Below are 18,770 nucleotides of genomic sequence, written 5' to 3'. Positions count from 1 at the left end.
TCGAGAAATTCAAAGATTTTTATCATCCATCTATATCTTATAAAATAAAGCTACCATAATAAAAACGTGCTAAAACTGATAAGGTTTAAAACATACAAGTTCATACCGTACCGTTCGCCAGCCCGTCTTATATTCAACCGTATGCAAAAATACATGTAATTTGGCGATACAAAATCTCGTCATAAGACCCACTTTTAAGTATAAATATGCATTAAATCCTACACTATAACTAGGCTAGCCCGAATTTCATACAATTGCGGTGTTTGAATTAAAATGCGTACCGTTTACAGCATCAAATTCGGGTACATTTGACTATAAACTTCGATCTGTAAAGTGCTGCGGAAGTATATCTATGGGGACGATGGGTTGCTCGTCGACCGCCGGGTCGCGGGTTCGGTGTCCGGCGAGGCAGCGGTCGAGAGCCACGTTTCCTACTACATTCACGCACCATTCCACTCTTATAGTTACGATGACCCTACTACAATACTAATGCGATCATATAAGCTGTACTCCGTGATCGAGTAACTTCATTATCTCGCAAACGTGGCCATATATATTAGAGTTTACATGTTGAAGGTGTTTACACGGACAAGTTCATCACCACTCGCCTAGCCTGGATGGAATGGATGATTAAATAGATGCATACCGCTATGGAATTAACTGCATTAATTAGAAATGGACTTTAAAGGTATAACTTCAAAGTCTATTTTCCAAATTTTTTTCTAAGTTGATTAGTGCAGCAAAGCACACCGTACCGGCGCAAGAGAACTGGAATCAAAAACCTGTAGATACCTCTTGATTTTGGTGATGGTAGTTTGATATCGTCTTGTTGAGATGAGACTCCACCTCCACTGGTCGGTCAGCATATACCATTACGGCAGAAGAGATTACCATTGCATGATGTATAAAATAATAACGGATCCTGAGGCAGCTTGGTGACGGTGGTAGTTGTGGCGACGGTGGTGGTTGTGGCGACGGTGTGGAGTCGCCAGTGATGGCTACTGCTGGACTTCTCCATCAGTCGGCAAATCTTGTCGCGGTCCACCTGTGGCGACGGTGGTGGTGGTGGCGTAGTTGGTAGCCTCACAGGTGATGGCTGCTGTACGACTCCTCCATCCGTCTACAAATCTTGTCGCTGTCCGCCTGCGGCGGCGGTGGCTGTGGTGATGGTGGCGGCGGTGACGATGGTGGCGGTGGTGATGGTGGTGGCGGCGGTGGTGGCGCCACTAGCTGGCGACGAGGTGTGCGGCGCGCGGCGGTGGCAGCGCTGCGGGCGGCGGTTGTCCGAAGCTGCCACGCAGAGACTCCTCCATCAGCCGGCAGATCTTGTCACGGTCTGCCTGCGGTTGTGATCATTTCCATTAAGATATATCACCAAAAGTATAGGGTAGGGAATCCTGTAATGTCACCTTATATTATTATAAAGCAAGTGGTTTGACTAGATTATATTTTACAAACGTATTCAAATCGGTTACATATGTGCAGTAGATTTTGTATACATGCATATTTTGTAATTTTTAGGAGTAACGACAGTTGTTAGTGAGGGTTTTGATGGTAGTGGCGATGGTGGTGGTGGTGGTACTCACCTCATGTATGAACCCGAGCTGCACGAGGTCGCGCGCGAGCGCGGCGGCTGAGTCGCGACGCGACACGGCGCAGGTCAGCTGCCGGTTCATCTTATCGTCCATGCGCAGCAAGATTGTCATCTGTGAACACCACGTACTTTCTGAAACACTTCTGTTTTGCTTCTAATCATTTATACTATTATTTCTTTTTTTCTGTGAATGCTAGGCGGGAAGGTGAGACTATGAATAAACATCACGTCGATGACGACTGACTCACGAGCGGGTCTTACGGTTGTTGAGGTTGAGGAGCGATGTTTGAGGCTGCACATCATGTTGACGACGCGGCGCGTCTCCAGGGGGGCGGCGGGGGCGGCGGGGGCGGCGGGGGGCGGTACTCACGAGCAGGTCGTGCGGCGGCGAGTCGGGCGGCGCGGCGTGCGGGTGCGGCTTGAGGCTGCACATCATGTTGACGACGCGGCGCGTCTCCAGGGGGGCGGCGGGGGCGGCGGGGGCGGCGGGGGGCGGTACTCACGAGCAGGTCGTGCGGCGGCGAGTCGGGCGGCGCGGCGTGCGGGTGCGGCTTGAGGCTGCACATCATGTTGACGACGCGGCGCGTCTCCAGGGGGGCGGCGGGGGCGGCGGGGGCGGCGGGGGCGGCGGGGGGCGGTACTCACGAGCAGGTCGTGCGGCGGCGAGTCGGGCGGCGCGGCGTGCGGGTGCGGCTTGAGGCTGCACATCATGTTGACGACGCGGCGCGTCTCCAGGGGGCGGCGGGGGCGGCGGGGGCGGCGGGGGCGGCGGGGGGCGGTACTCACGAGCAGGTCGTGCGGCGGCGAGTCGGGCGGCGCGGCGTGCGGGTGCGGCTTGAGGCTGCACATCATGTTGACGACGCGGCGCGTCTCCAGGGGGGCGGCGGGGGCGGCGGGGGCGGCGGGGGCGGCGGGGGGCGGTACTCACGAGCAGGTCGTGCGGCGGCGAGTCGGGCGGCGCGGCGTGCGGGTGCGGCTTGAGGCTGCACATCATGTTGACGACGCGGCGCGTCTCCAGGGGGGCGGCGGGGGCGGCGGGGGCGGCGGGGGCGGCGGGGGGCGGTACTCACGAGCAGGTCGTGCGGCGGCGAGTCGGGCGGCGCGGCGTGCGGGTGCGGCTTGAGGCTGCACATCATGTTGACGACGCGGCGCGTCTCCAGGTCGCGCGGCTCGGGGGAGGCGGCGGGCGCGGCCTCGGCCAGCGCGCGCTCGGCGGGGGAGGCGGCGCGGCCCGCGCCCCCGCGCCACCCGTACGCGGTCAGCGGGTAGATGCCGTACCTGCCACCCACGACATCCTTAGCTCGACACAGTAATTTTACACTCTTTTACGCGAGAAACATGAAAGAGTATGAGAGGCAAAGAGAACGAGAAACACCACTCACGTCACCGGCTCGCGTATTCCTACGCTCATCGATCGTGAGTGCTTTAGCTCCTTTTTATGCTGATTATCAATACAAAGTTAGTAAAATAAAAGAGGGAAACTAAAAAAAAAAGAAAAGTAACTTGAAAAGTACGTTTAATCCACGCGCAAAAAATAGTAAAAAAACAATGCGCGCGCTCCTAATCGCGCGTTACAGAATATGTCCAGTAAAGACAATGGATTCACAATCGTCTCAAGATACACTCTGATATCCAACCTACCTCTTATTTATTCCCATGACTGAAGACTGACCATATGGCGATTCCGTATTCTGTATTATACTGCCCTTAAGAAGCCAAAATACGGTGAGTGAGGTGAATGAACGACAATTTAGATCCAGATGAACTTTATACGACAGCTCTGTTCAAAAATTCTACTTAGATGACGATACATTAAAAAAAAAAATAAACATATCTTATGCTTATTGCTAATTAAGTCTTTTTGTCTAAAATCCTCAATGTACAACATAAAAATAATTATGCCAAAATATGGTACTAATAACTCACTTGACATCTTCAACAAATTTTTCCAGCTTCTCGCCGTGCGGTGGGAGATCTTTGGCCGAGATCTCCGTTCGCTCGCCGTCCTTCACGCACCACGCTAGCGCCTCGCCACTCGATCCGCCAGCCACCTCGTCCGTTATGGTCTCCGAAATATTTGCTGAGGAAACATATCGCATGGCATATGTTCATAAAAGTTTAAGATCGGCTACAAGTATTGAAGAGATCACATTTCAATAAGAAATTGAAACCTAAAAGTTGAAATTTAGTTTGGGATTGTACACACAAAATTGTAACTAAAATATTATGATGATGCCATTTTGCCATCGCATATTGTTTTAACATCATATGAGAAGTCAATTTGCTGTACTTACCAGTTGTGTTGACGAGAGTGTGAGCCGCTAGAAGCTTCAAGGAGTGCACTTCGAATAGCAACGGATGGAAGAGGAGCTCTCGAGCCGTCGGCCTTTTCGACGGGTCTTTATTTATGCACCTGGAAACATAAGTGCAAGCGATTAGCACAACGTTTGCGGCAGAGGACAGCCGAAACCTATACGAGACAATGCACTTACCGTTAAATGCCCACCTGTGAAAAGTTACAGTACCTGTAAATAAAGTCCTTCTGCCTGGGCTCCTCCAGAGACTCAACAGTACGAACGATGTGCTCCTCGGTGACGTGGCTGCCAGAGTCGCCATTGCCCTGAATCTCAAGAGCCGCGGTCTCCAGAGCGCACATTCCGAATGAGTAGATATCCATCGCAGGCGTCACCATTTGCGATGCTAATTCGGGGGAAACAAAATTGGAATAAATACATAAAATAAAGTTTCTCCTCCTAAGATCCTGGTACACATCTCTTGCTTTTTCCATACAAGATAATTTATTAAGACATTGAACAAAGCTCTTTCTTGTACCTATTGCAAGTGTATAAGTACAAGTGTTGGTACGGAATAAACGAGAAGTAGTGCTAGGATCCAAGCCGAAGAAACTGTTTCTTTCCCTCTCTACTGAAGGCGATACTATTTACTTACATCCATATTCTGGAGCAATGAGGTGCATATTCCTCATGTTCTCTCGGCAAGTCTTCACGTGGTGGTTGATGGCATCCGGCGCCACAGAACCAATTTTCACCAGCCCGTTGTGTTGAATGAAGATAGTGTCGCAGGTCAAGTTGCCGTGGACGATTGGAGGTACGCAGCCGTGAAGATAACTGGATATGGGATCATTTAACTAATTAGTATTGGTTTGCATTGAATCTTAAACGCGGAACTGAAATAAAATATTAAAGAAAAACGAGATCTGTGGAGAAAATCTATGATCGTCAAGTGCATATGAATTGTAAAACTAATGCTACGTTCAGATATTCACCTGAGCGCCGACAGTATCTGTGTACACCACCGCTTCCACGCCTGCAGCGGCAACCGTTTCACGTTGCGCTTTGTGCGTTTTAAGAATTGCTTAAGCGACCCGCACGACATGTACTCGGTTATGAATATCACCTGAATAGTAAAACAATCATAATCACAATCGCTTCAAATGAAATGTTTAAGAGAAGTTTTCTGGAAACTTACCCGTGGCTTATCGTTATGTGTATCGGTCCAATACCGATGGAATTTGACGATGTTGGGGTGTTCCAGCCTGGTAAGGTTGTCGAACACCATCTGTATTTTGTCCTCTTGAGCTTTGAAGTTTTTCCTTTCGGAGAACTGCACCTCGTTCCAAACGACCTCGACACCTTCTTCTGTGTCCATTGCCAGATGTGCGCAGTCGATGCCAGGTACATCGCGTTGTTCCACCTGGAAACAAGCAGAACATATTACGTCAACAATTGAATATAATTAAGCCAACCAATTTATATCTGCATCGCATTGGCAAGAGCACTTTTCACAAGTGGCTCCCATTAGTTAAATGACATTAAAGGTCAGACCGAACATTCAGCCTTTGAGTACTTGTTTTGTCGCTACATTTATGAATAGACGTCAAGTGATTACGTCCAAGCGTTCTCTACTCAATTGGTTGATTGGTCCATCGAGAGGGTGGACTATCTGAATATATATGTACACACTAATAATTGACAAGATATTATTTTCTTGTAATGTAATATCAGAAAAACGAAGAGTGGTTTGACAACTTGTCTATTTTAGGTCATGTTTCGTATAATGGTATCGAATCAAATTTCTTTACAACAGTAGGTACTTTTAGGCACATTGACTTCAGAAGAAAAGATCTCATCCATTACATTTAAGATAAGTATTCCAGTTGCTAAGTAACAGTTATGTGTAATGTGTAACTGTGATGAAAAACATATTAATTTATACTTGTTGCTATATATGTATATCCACTAGGGTTCATTCCCGGGAATTCTCGGTTCGAGAATTCCCGGGAAATTCATGGGTTTTGTTCCCGGGAAATCAAGCTCGAGAAAAGTCGAGAACTCGAGAAATCATGTACCTATATAGAAATTAATTGCCCTTTGTTTTGTTGCGTGGCGGCGCAATAATTTAAGATATTATCGTTTTTGTTTTCTATCATGTTAAATTTTTATGTTGTAGAAACTATTTATGTTTACATTGTTTTTTTTTATTTCCAAATAAGCAGCTAAAAATGGTGCTATCATTATAAATATAAGTCTGAATAATTAGGTCCTAAAAAATTTAAATTGGCGTTTTGTAAGGGACTAACCTGAAGTATTTTTTTTTTCAAAATATATCAAAATAAATAATATATAAAATATATTTATTTAATCAAAGTATGTACCATTTCTATTTATGCACTTTTGCCTTTTGTTTTTGCACTTTGGACTGCCCCATCGGAGTGTAATTTTTTCCCTTGCAAGAAGTTATCCAAATTTCGAAAAAAAATGGTAATCTGTTGGAGCAAGGTCCGGGAAGTATGGTGGTTATCTTAGACATTCCAATTGAAGCTCTTCTAATTTGGTAACTGTCTGTTGTGCACTATGTGGTCAAGCGTTCTTGGCGATTGACCAGCCTCGGTTGTTTAGTAGCTAGCTTTTCCATCATGGTTTCTCAATTGCTGACAATACACATTTGCCGTAATCGTCTGGCCAGATTTAAGAAAGCCGAAGTGAATAACACCGGAAATAGTCCACCAAACGTTGACAAGTAACATTTTTTGAGCCAATTTTCGCTTGGGGCAGGATTTGGTTGGTTCGCCAGGGTTTAGCCATTGCAATGAGCGTTTCCGATTATCGTACAAGATCCACTTTCCACCACAGGAAATTATTTGATTTAAAATTTATTTTATTTATTTATTTATTTTGTACACATTACATCGATGGTTGTAGACAAGACAATTAACAGCAATCCCTGCACTAAGCTCAGGGCTTGTGTCGCAGGAATCAGAAATCCTTAATTACAAAAATATTAACTTAAAACAGGCTCCAGTTCAACGAGGTACAAAATTAACCAATATTATATCGGTACTTTTTTTTTTTACAAAGAATAATAATAACTAAAATAAAGGTAAAGTTTGGGAAAAATCCCTTCATTATTATGCCGGTTGATTAATGTAACGCAGCAGGCTTCGCGCGTTTGTCGATTTACTCCATTGAATTCATGAGGGACCCACTTTTCAAGCTTTTTCACCTTCCCAATTTGCTAAAGGATTAAAACAGTTTTGTCACTAACACCGCAGCCTGCAGCTAACTCGGACGGGTTTGGGATGGATCCGCTTCCACAATAGCCTTCAATTCTTCATTATCAACCTTGGATTCCGGCCGCCCACGGAGATTGCTTTGCAGGTCGAAATTTCCAGAACGAAAACGTTGGAACCAAAAATGCACGTGTTTTCTTTTGCGAGACCACTGCCGTACACATCATTAATACTTCGAGCCGTTTAGCACCGTGTAGCACTGGTGCCACAGCGGAACTCGTACTCGTAAATAACGCGATATTTTAAGTTTTTTCATTTTGTATGCTGTGAGTGACCCAAAGTGCATAGCTGTATAAATTTGGAAATAGAATTCCTAACCAAAGAGGAGATATTTGAGATCAAAGTGACCAGTACGACAAAACGCCAATTTCATATGTAAGGATCTAATATTATTTTTCTATTTAAAAAAAAATATTCATTATCCTTATGTTTTTAAATATACTCAATAAAAGTTTAATTTGATACTTTTATTTGAGAGGAAAACCACTGAATTTTTTGACGTTATTGGAACCAAATAATATCAGAAAACGTACGTAAATGTAAATTTCTCGACAACCCGAGAAGACCCGAGAAATTAACCTCGAGAATTCTCGAGACCCGAGAAATTGAGAAGCTCGAGAAATCATGAACCCTAATATCCACCGAATACCTCCATCAGGTACAAGTTTTATGTAACTGTATATTTAAATACTACATCATTAGTATATCACACTCATTTCATTTATAATACACAATTTTTAAACTAAAGTAAACATTATAATTTATGTTATAAGCCGGTATAGTTGAAAGAAAAGAACTCTACTAATAGCCATACGGTGCAATACATCACAGATAAAAATATATAAATAACTAAGATTAAAAATGTGACAACAAATATTGTGTATATTGACGATATTTTTTGATATCTTACAGGAATAGAATAGAAAATCATTTAATTTTGAATAGTCATCACATTTTTTTAATCTACCGCTCATTCGGAAAGCTGTCTCATCGCAAGAAGAACGAGCAAGAAACTTATGTGTTTCTGCTTTAAATAATTTTATTCTTACAATTTAAGTTTAAGTGTATGAATACAAACTACCGATTAGCACTAATTCAATTAAAGAATCAAATAGAAAAAATATTGAATACACAACAATTGGTTAAACAATGAATAAGCGGTATGACCGTCTTACATTGCAAAAACAGAGTATCTATCTGTCTTCGGAAGCTAGGTTTTGCAACTAGTTAATTTCAGATACGTTAACTATTAGCTAAGGCCCAGTGAGTGAAGTTGGTCGGTCATTATGTGTAAATTTAATGCGTAAACTAGTTATGAGAACAGAATGTAAATAGCCCGAAGACTGCTAACTGTGACACTGAGGCTTAAACTAATGGAGTACATTTAAGGAGCTTCCGTATTTTATGCGACACTATTTCCTACTTAATCGTGATGTGACTCATTGCAGTGAGAAGTCGCGACGAGTTCATGAATAAGTATCGTTGTTTCTCTGCGGTACGGGAACGTCTTTCATGTGGCTGTAAAGCCAGTAAAGCTTAAAGAATGTATAATGGAAGCACCGGCCACGACTACGACTTGAGAACTTGGTAAATTTATGTTTCTTTTAATGTAGGAATCACTTTAGTGTGTTTATTCTTCTATAGATCTGTTGTTTTGATAAAATAAAATGCTGCTTGTTGGACACTACAAGGACGCTTTCACTCCGCATAGAATGACACAAATTATGAAATAAAATCTTGTTCAGTAATAATACGTTTATTAATGATAAAATATTAGACAGATTATCCTCGTCCATTATTATGTAAATAATACTAATTAAAAAAAATACAATAAATCCTATTCAAGAAACTGTTTCATGTGATCCGCAAGACCGAGATCTGCGCATTATACATCTTTGTCTGGTAACCCCTCCTCATTCTACTAACTTCTTTTCTCATTCCGTTTCTGTCTGTATATGTATTTAGTATTCATATAATATTTAACTCTCTTTTTATAGTGCGCCACCTACCTTTCCCTCACCCAATACTTTTATCTCCCTGGTTGTCTGTAAGAGATAGCTTTGAGCGATAAGGCCGCCATTTGTTCGCATATTTTTCTTTCTTTCTTTTTGGTAATTATTTATTCTTTTTTTTAATGCACAATAAAGAGTTATTATTATTATTATTTGTATGTTTCGCTTTCTCAGCCTTTTTGATGGGTTTTTACTCTTTGTGGCGTATTATTATTATTACAAACTAAAAAAAATTAACCAATTTGAAAGTCTCTTTCAAAGATTCTAAAAGAAACAAATATTTTTTCAAATCGGAGTCAAAATAACGGAGCTACAAAGTGACTCTTCCTTTTTGGAGGCAGTTAAAAATAATTTTGCCATTCGTAACAAAACGAACATTTTAAGTATACTATAATGTACCGAGGGAGTAACAATCTACAATAAACATACATCACTAATAGCATATAATACTAAAAAAAGAGTTCACTACAGACACAAAATGTTACTTTGCATAGCAATAATGCTTTATCAGTATCAATTGTACAACGAGACATTCTGTTTAATTATAACCGAGTATTATTAGATGCGATATATTAATAGCAGGGTTATCAGACGATAATGTCATCATTTTATTATTCATTGTAAAAAGGCGAGAACGGGGCGCTGCTGCTGAAATTATTACTTCTACTGGTCGTTGCTTAGTGATCAGAATTTAAACATATCGCAGGCCATGCCGCTCTCTTATCGGGTTATACAGTGTCGCGTACAAGCAGCAACAAAACGCAAAACAAAAGGAGCGTTCTGATTAGAGCGCACACCCATCCAATTCAAATACGCAACGTAATGTAACAGACTTAAATACCAACCGACCGATCTAACGTACATTTTGTTCACTCCAACAAATTTGTAATAAATAGTATATTTGCCATTAAATTCGAGACTATCAAGCGAAATCTATCATTTTCTACAACCCGTAATCTGCTGAAGCCATCATCATCTACCATCTGAGCATTCGAGCCGCATCATCACGTACCATACAGCCAAGAAGAGCTGTTCAAGGACCATCACCATAAACCATATATAACAGACGCTAAGGCCATTATTTAATTTAATATATTGAATGAATACAAAATGTCTTTCACTAAAAACTTAATAAACGTAAACGTATAATTCCTTATTAATTTTAAAACATGAGATAAAATGACAACAGACGAAGGGCCCGGAAATCTATAGTAAAATATATTATATTATTTGGTTTTTATAATTTAATTAAAAATTATCAAGTTATAATTAAATTATTGTACTTTGGTGTTACACCTGAATTTATAATCTTATATATAAAATTTTCGTGTCACAGTTTTCGTTCCCATACTCCTCCGAAACGGATGACCGATTCTCATGAAATTTTGTGAGCGTATTGAGTAGGTCTGAGAATCGGCCAACATCTATTTTTCATCCCCCTAAATGTTAGGGGTAGTCCACCCCTAAATTTTTATTTTTATTTTAAGGCAAAACAAGGGTTGTCGGGACAGCTAGTAAGTGTATATATTTGCTATATACCATTTTCTGTATTTTCTCTTCTACCCAAACGTTGCTGGAATAAATTGCTTAAGCGATAAGATCGCTCTTTCTACTTTCATACTCAATTTTTTTTTTCATAATAAGTCATTTGAAAAGTATTCTTTCTGCACTGCTCTTCGGTTTAATTACGTCAAATCTCATTTAAAATGACAGCGAATCTCCTACTTCTCCGTGAGCGTATTGTGTTTAGACTAGGAGAGGCTTTATCTTCACATTTATCATGAAAAATGTTGCTATTTTTGAGATCATTGGTTGTCTTCACATATATCGTCAAAATTGTTGCTATTTTAGAAATCATTTGATAACATCCATGTTTTTATTCTCTGCAAAGCAACACCATTAATCTTCATTCTAAAACGATCGCAAACTATTATAGTGTTCGGTCTGGTGCAGATTATAGCAATCAATTACTGTGGCGAGGTAAACACCAATATAGACAGACAGTGGGCGACAGCCGCGGCAAATATTTGCAAATTGTTACATACGGAACACCCGACCGCTGTTTGCGTCTAGTATAAATCTGTCGAGTGGTTGTTTGTGAAAACTATTACGTACACGGTGCTTGGATTCAATTCCCTCAGTCTATTTCACAACTGTTATTGGTGACATCCTTTATTTTATTTCTCGATGGTCTAGTGGTTTAGCACACCGCTTTACTATCCAATGGTCGTGGGTTCGATTCCTCGTACGGTACAAACATTTGTATTCATGAGTATGATTGTTTGTATCGGTCTGGGTGTTTTCTATGTATAATATCTATTTATTTGCACAAAAAAATGTATCTATGTATTTATATCAGTTGTCTAGTACCCATAACACAAGCTCTGCTTAGCTTGGGACTAGATGGCGCTGTGTGAATTGTCCTGAGATATTATTATTATTATTATATAGTTATTAGTCCGAATTTTTTTCAAATAAGTTTCTTGCCAGTTCTTCTCAATTGGATCTATATACTGAACTAGTAGGTAGGGAAGAATCATACTATAAAAAAAATTTGACGTTCATAAGCGGCTAAAATGTCCTATATGAATAAACAATTTTTGAATTTGAAACAATGTAAATATAGGGTAAATTGTTTGGTAACAGAAACTAAGTTTCTTGTTTATCCTTAGCTGAAACCGCATTTCCGATGAGGCGGTAAAAAAAAGTATTAGTGTTAGATTATAATCGTTTCGATAATAAATATGCAGAGTGGTATAGTAGATATATTTATAATAATGGAATATTAACATGATCTTATGTGCAATCAGCACATAAGACAATGAATTGTTTAATTACAAATAGAAGTAATGTTATTGATATCGACTGAGTTAGTTTCATAATTTTTATTAAAATAGTGAGGGTACAAAACTGATCTGTAAACGATATTTAGAGACACTTATTCATTCTTGTCTTGGCCACGGTTCTGTTAAGACGTACCAATAAAGTATTACGAATATAAAATACGTTTTCATTTCTGGTAATAGCTAGAAAAACCTATTTAGCTATTATTAGTAAGTTGCTGAAGGTCGAAATTCGACCTAATTGATTCAAATTATAAGTTTGAATATTATTAAAGTTCTATTGTTAAAGACATGTGAGTAATGTTTTTATAAATAATTTTCTTTTTATCTTGTAATTTTTTTTCCTTTTGATACTGTTATTGTAACTGATTTCGGTTTTTGTGAGCATTGAATATTGTAATTCATTCTATATATATTTATATTTGTGTATCCTAGATCTTATTTAATATTTTTTTTTGTGTTTAAATTATATGTATCTGTATGTAGTAAAAAACCCGCATCTCAGTTTTTTTTATTAGTAATGGGGGCTGCCTGGAAACCAGCGCTGTATATGTGCACCTCACTAAGGTTGTGCTTATATCAGCAACAGCTGAGGCAGCTCCTATTGCCAACTTCCATGTTATTATATATTTCTTGTTTTGTGTCTTATTGTAAATTGTATTATTTGTGTTATGTTGGCAATAAATATCAATTATCTATCTATCTATAATTAGTTTTATGTATTGTTTCTACAATTAAAAAAAATATTAGCATTTGTCCACTCCTTCTCTATATATATATATATATATATATATATATATATATATATATATATATATATATATATATATATATATATATATATATATATATATATATATAAATTGTTATTTTTGTATAAAAGGGTATAAAGTTTTTGCTTTACGTATTAATTTAAACATATTAAGCTCTTGAATAAGCAAATTATAAATATTTTCTTCTTTAATCATATTTGCTGCAAATCTGAATAACACTTCACATGTAACTTGTTGACAGGGCGAAATAATTTCGATATCGGTCAAGTATTTTACAGTTCATTATTTCCCCTGTACTATTCTGTCGGCGTTCATTTAATAAAATCTATACATGTAAATAAAATTAGAGTGTCTGTTTGTAATATTGAAATAACTGTTTTACTACATGCATATGAATATAAATACGGTACATACACCAAAATATTTTTTTCACAATTTTTGTCTGTCGGTTTTTTCCGGCTAATCTCTGAAATGGCTAGATCGATTCTGACGGGACTTTTATTGACAGGTAGCTGATGTAATAAAGAGTAAATTATGCTACTTTTATGTTAGAAAAATTAATTTAAAGACGAAGGCGCGGGTACAGTTAGTACATCGACGACCTCGGTGGTCTAGCGGTCAAGCACACCGCTTTACGACCGATGGTCGCGGGTTCGATTCCTCGCACGGCACAAACATTTGTATTCATGAGTAAGATTGTTTGTATCGGTCTGGGTGTTTTCTATGTATAATATGTATGTATTTACAAAAAAAAATATCTATGTATATGTATCAGTTATCTAGTACCCATAACACAAGCTCTAGCTAGCTTAACTTGGGTCTAGATGGGTCTGTGTGAATTGTCCTGAGATTATTATTTATTATAGTACATATTGTTGGCGATAGCTGGTGTATCACTAGCCACTTGCATCCTTCTCCTTATATGCATTGTACGGGCCAATTGAGGGCTAAATATAACTCGGTACGGACAATACAATGAGTCGTTTGTAGTTGTCGCTGCCCGGAGAGGCGATATGGTGTTGATATTTTAAAATAATTGATATTGCGTCTACAATGTTAGCATTTCGTCGGTTAAATAGAAAATGGCAGAATTCAAAATGTACATTTATTACAAGACGAGCATTTAAAGTTTTTTAATTTATTTAAATTATTCTTCCCTTTAAAGTTTTAAATTTACACACAAGTATTATATATCATTTTGAAAGTATTTTGATAATTAAGACGGCGTGGTTAATTTAATTGACTTAAATAAAAGGAGGCAATTCTAGATTCTAATTTTGAAATATGCCATTTTTCTACTTAATCGACGATTTATTGAATATTTCACATTTGTAGGTCTACTAAGTTATCGCTGTTCATTTTTTTATAACTTGTTACATTAAATTTAACTTAAGTTTTATTGTATCTAAAGTAAACGTAGCCTAAGTTATTCCTTATAATATTACCTATCTGCAAATGTCGTCAAAATTGGGCCAGCGGTTCAGAGATAAGCACAACCAAAAGGTGGGTCAAAAATTGTTCAATTAATATTTTGATGTAAGTACCGTATCTAGTCTCAACTCGGATGGCAGCGTTCGGGAAGCTCCGATATATCTTTTCATCTAAATTACAGGAGTGCCTCAAGACGAAGGTTTACGACCCATGTGTTGACCAGTGATCGCTAACTATGGGCCTCATGAATAAGCTCAAATTCACTCAAAGGGCAATGGAGAGGGCTATGCTCGGAGTTTCTCTGCGTGATTAATCCGCAGAAGAACCAGAGTGACCGACATAGCCCGAAGAATTGCAAAATTGAAGTGGCAATGGGCAGGGCAGATGGCCGTTGGGGCAGTAAAGTCCTCGAGTGGCGACTGCGGATTGGATGACGTAGCGTGGGAAGGCCTCTAGCAAGGTGGACTGACGATCTGGTCAAGATCGCTGGAAGGCATTGGATGCGAGCAGCGCCGGACCGATCGTCGGGGAGATCTTTGGGGGAGGCTTTTGTTCAGTAGTGGACGTCTTCCGTCCTGAGATGATGATGACCATATATACTTTCATATGCATTTAGCGAAAAGCTATTAATTTTAAATTACAAACAGAAGCTTCAATTTTATATATTAAAAATTTAGGTATTATATAATAACCATTTGCCCCGGCTTCGCCCGGGTGTATTATACATATAAACCTTCCTCTTGAATCACTCTTGTCTACTAAAAAACCGCTTCAAAATCCGTTGCGTAGTTTTAAAGATTTAAGCATACATAGGGACGGACGGACAGCGACAGCGACTCTATTTTATACTATGTAATGAAGATGATATATATTTCTATTTAATTAATCTATTAAGGACATGGTTTTATTTAATCATCGTGCTATTTAGATATGCGAAGAAAAAATTGGCCCACCTTTTTTATCTAGCGGAATGGCAAACACCATAAAAATGATCCATATACATTTTGATGTATACGCAACAGAGATAAAAGTTAGTTGACAAAAAATAAAAAAAAATAGAATAGATAATCATGTATTCAAATAAACTTATATTTCATCACTTTTGAATAATAATACTTATTTTTTAATCTACCGCTCATGCGGAATGCAGTCTCATCACAAGAAGAACGAGCAAGTAACTTGCGAGTTGTAAATAATTTAGTTGTAACTCTACATTTTTAAGTTGAATACAAACTACCAACTAACCTTAACTTATTAGAGTTAAAATATTAAATACACAACCAAGTAGTTGAGTAACTAAATGAGAGTAAATCAGTCGTAGTGATTAGAACAGACCGGTCTCTACAGCACTCCACGAGTATGACGAATCGCCCGCTATCACTGCGGTCGACTATATTTTAAGGAGCCTAATGACAAACAGACAGCCCACCTGAAACTGTCAATATAAATCTTACTAATATTATAAACACAAAAGTTTGTGAGTATGGATGGATGTTTGTTACTATTTCACGCAAAAACTGCTGAACGGATTTTGATGAAACTTTACAGTAATATACATATATATTTTTTTTAAAGGATGATAATGGAATGGTGCACCCGCCTGCGCTAACGGTTTACGCTGGCGGGGCACCAGTGGGGGATGATAGGATGAATATGAAGTCTGATCAGTTAGCCCAACGTGACAAATTCACGGGAATGTATCTCGATGGTTTCCAGGGGGAACCGCGTGGAGGTCGGTAAATTGGCGGAAATATAATGAAAAATGTCGAGTAGGTGTGATGTAGGTGAGGTTGCGGGTATCAGCTAGTAATATTATAAACGCGAAAGTTTGTGAGTGTGCATGTTTGTTACTCTTTCACGCAAAAACTACCGAATGGATTTCAATGAAATATATATATAGCTTATACATTCGAATAACATATAGGCTATAAAATTCACGCGTGTGAATCCGCGGGCACGGCTAGTATCGACTGTAGTTACCAGACTCTGTATCCGCGCGTTCAAAATCCGCTTCATTTTTATTCTCAACTATATCTCTGAATCCTTATTAATTTTATCAAGATTAAAGCCGGATTTTGCAGAATATAATATTAAAATAGAGATGTGCTAACTCGTAATAAACATAACTCGAGTTAACTCGAGTTACTTGGAATAAACAGTTTTTTTTTTTTTTTCGAACATATCTAATGTTTTTGGCGGCAGCTAGCCTTGAAAGCTTCACCGAACCATAGGGGGCGAGTAGAAATGGCACTAGCCGCGGAAGGACTTATAGACCGCATAATAATTTTAATTTGATAACATAATTGGACAATATGCGAAAAAAAAAATGATAACGACCTCAAATCAATATTGAAACATTTGTGACGAGTGAAAATTGTATGATATGAAATGATCGGAAAATTTCATGTCATTGTCAGTTCGATGACAGAATCATACTCTCGCTCTTCCACTTGATTCGTTCATTTATCACTTGAATTCTTCCAACTCGAGTTAACTCGAATTCACCGCAACTCGAGTTAACTCGACACATCTCTTGAAACATCTCTATATTAAAATAAGGTACTTGTATTGCTATTATTTCATTTCGTATCATCCTTCTGAAGGCGGAATGTAAACTCGTCTGATTGTTCACACCCACACACCCAATTCCTGTTTCACGGAAGTTCCTCTATAAATACAAGTTTCTTTATAGGACACAAAAAAAATAATTATATATTTGTGATCCGCAATTAGAGGGAACCAAATTATTTAATTTGTACGAAGCGTTTGAGTAAGCCAGTACCTATGCTGTTTCCAAGAAGATAATATATGTATCATTGCCTCGCCTTTATCCCATTATTTGCGGTCGGCGCAGTATGTCATTCTCTTCCATTGCTCTCTATCGGTCGTCAAATAATAATAATCACAGGACAATTCACACAGCGCCATCTAGACCCAAGTTAAGCTAGCTAAATCTTGTGTTATGGGTACTAGACAACTGATACAAATACATCGATTTTTTTTTGTAAATACATACATATTATACATAGAAAACACCCAGACCGATACAAACAATCATACTCAGGAATACAAATGTTTGTACCGTGCGAGGAATCGAATCCGCGACCATCGGACGTAACGTTTTACGTTCGATGGTCGCGGGTCCGATGCCACACCGCTAGACCACCGAGGTCGTCAATCATCGTCATATCTGAGCATACTCTTTTATTCATATCATCTTTCACACAATCGATCCTTATTTATTTTAATTATACTCTTTATTACACTAAATACAGAAAATAATCAAAATAGTAAATGTACATGAACTGATACTCATAATACGATTACGTTAAGTTTATTATAAAAAAAACTAAAAACTTCAGACCAGTTTCAATAGTAGCAACAAACGAACCCGTGTGAAGAATATATCTGCCCATAAAACATTTTATTTACCATTTACCCGCTGCTCTTCAGTTTACCCGTGATCATGGCGGTTGAAACACTGCCGAAATATCGGGACGTCAAAAAAAAAAAAACAACGTGGTACGTTCCCGTGATTTTTACTAATTATATTAACTAATTATATGTATATACTATAACTTCTTCCGCGTGGTATACAACTTTATTTTTCAAAAATAAAAATAGCCAAAGTTACAGCTTACTACATTATCCTGCCAAAAAAAAATCTCATCAAAATCGGTCCAGCCATTTCAGAGATTAACCGGCACAAACAGACAGACAGACAAAAATAGTAAAAAATGTTATTTTGGTGTATATACTGTATTTATATTCATATGCATGTAGTAAAAAAACAGTTACTTCAATATTATAAACAGTCCCTACAATTTTATTTATATGTATAGATGTATAAGTAATTATATATAACAGTATATATCTTCATTGACTGTCCCATAAATGGTAAGAGCAGTCTTCCCACAGTCCGGGCACAAATTTCCTGTTACAGTTTCACTCCGCTTTCCAGCTACGATTTATGACGTTGTCTGAACGCTGCAAATTCTCGATTAGTGGATTGGCGGCCTGATAACTGTTAAGGCCACATCCAACCATTAACTCTAATTTTAGATTATACTAAAATTAAATAATTTAAGTTTTAGTAACTGCACCGGAGCGGCAGATTTGTATCTTAAGACTGGGAAGTCTTAAGATACATGTCTAGCTTGGTTTAGGGACTACTGATAATACCCAGCTTTTGCCGTGCGTAAGGTTAGACAGTACACTGATACTGATACTGCTAGATTGGTCTATTTTTGTTATTTTTATAGTTTACTCTCTTATGGAATATTATTATGGGGAAAAGCGGCAGATATTAAAAATATATTCATATTACAAAAACGTGCCATTCGAGCGATCTACTGTATGAAGAGTCGTGACTCATTAAGAGAGAAATTCAAAGAGGCAAATATTCTCATCGTTGCTTTTCAATTTATATATTCAAATATCCTATATGTTCATAAAAATCTTGGCTTATTTCCAAAAAACAGCACTATTAATAATATTTATACTAGATTTAAAGACAAACTTGCTGTC

At 38.7% G+C, this 18,770-nt stretch overlaps 1 protein-coding gene across 1 annotated transcript; it reads right to left on the bottom strand.

The window, feature by feature from the left end:
• Nucleotides 1-1,226: 1,226 nt before the first annotated feature.
• On the bottom strand, nucleotides 1,227-9,729 carry LOC131841015 (nuclear receptor-binding protein homolog). The gene is made up of 10 exons (XM_059189246.1): nucleotides 9,682-9,729; nucleotides 5,084-5,308; nucleotides 4,881-5,011; nucleotides 4,544-4,722; nucleotides 4,120-4,294; nucleotides 3,889-4,007; nucleotides 3,521-3,674; nucleotides 2,665-2,872; nucleotides 1,587-1,706; nucleotides 1,227-1,340 (listed from the first exon to the last, which is right to left on the bottom strand). The coding sequence occupies exons 1-10, from the start codon at nucleotides 9,727-9,729 to the stop codon at nucleotides 1,227-1,229; spliced, it is 1,473 nt and encodes a 490-aa protein (XP_059045229.1).
• Between the last annotated feature and the right edge of the window lie 9,041 nt (nucleotides 9,730-18,770).

Source organism: Achroia grisella, unplaced genomic scaffold (assembly GCF_030625045.1).
Source record: "Achroia grisella isolate CSIRO2021 unplaced genomic scaffold, CSIRO_AGI_Agris_v1 utg157, whole genome shotgun sequence".
Lineage (NCBI taxonomy): Eukaryota > Metazoa > Arthropoda > Insecta > Lepidoptera > Pyralidae > Achroia > Achroia grisella.
Note: the sequence above shows the minus strand (reverse complement) of the source record. Positions and strands in the feature narration are given on the sequence as shown.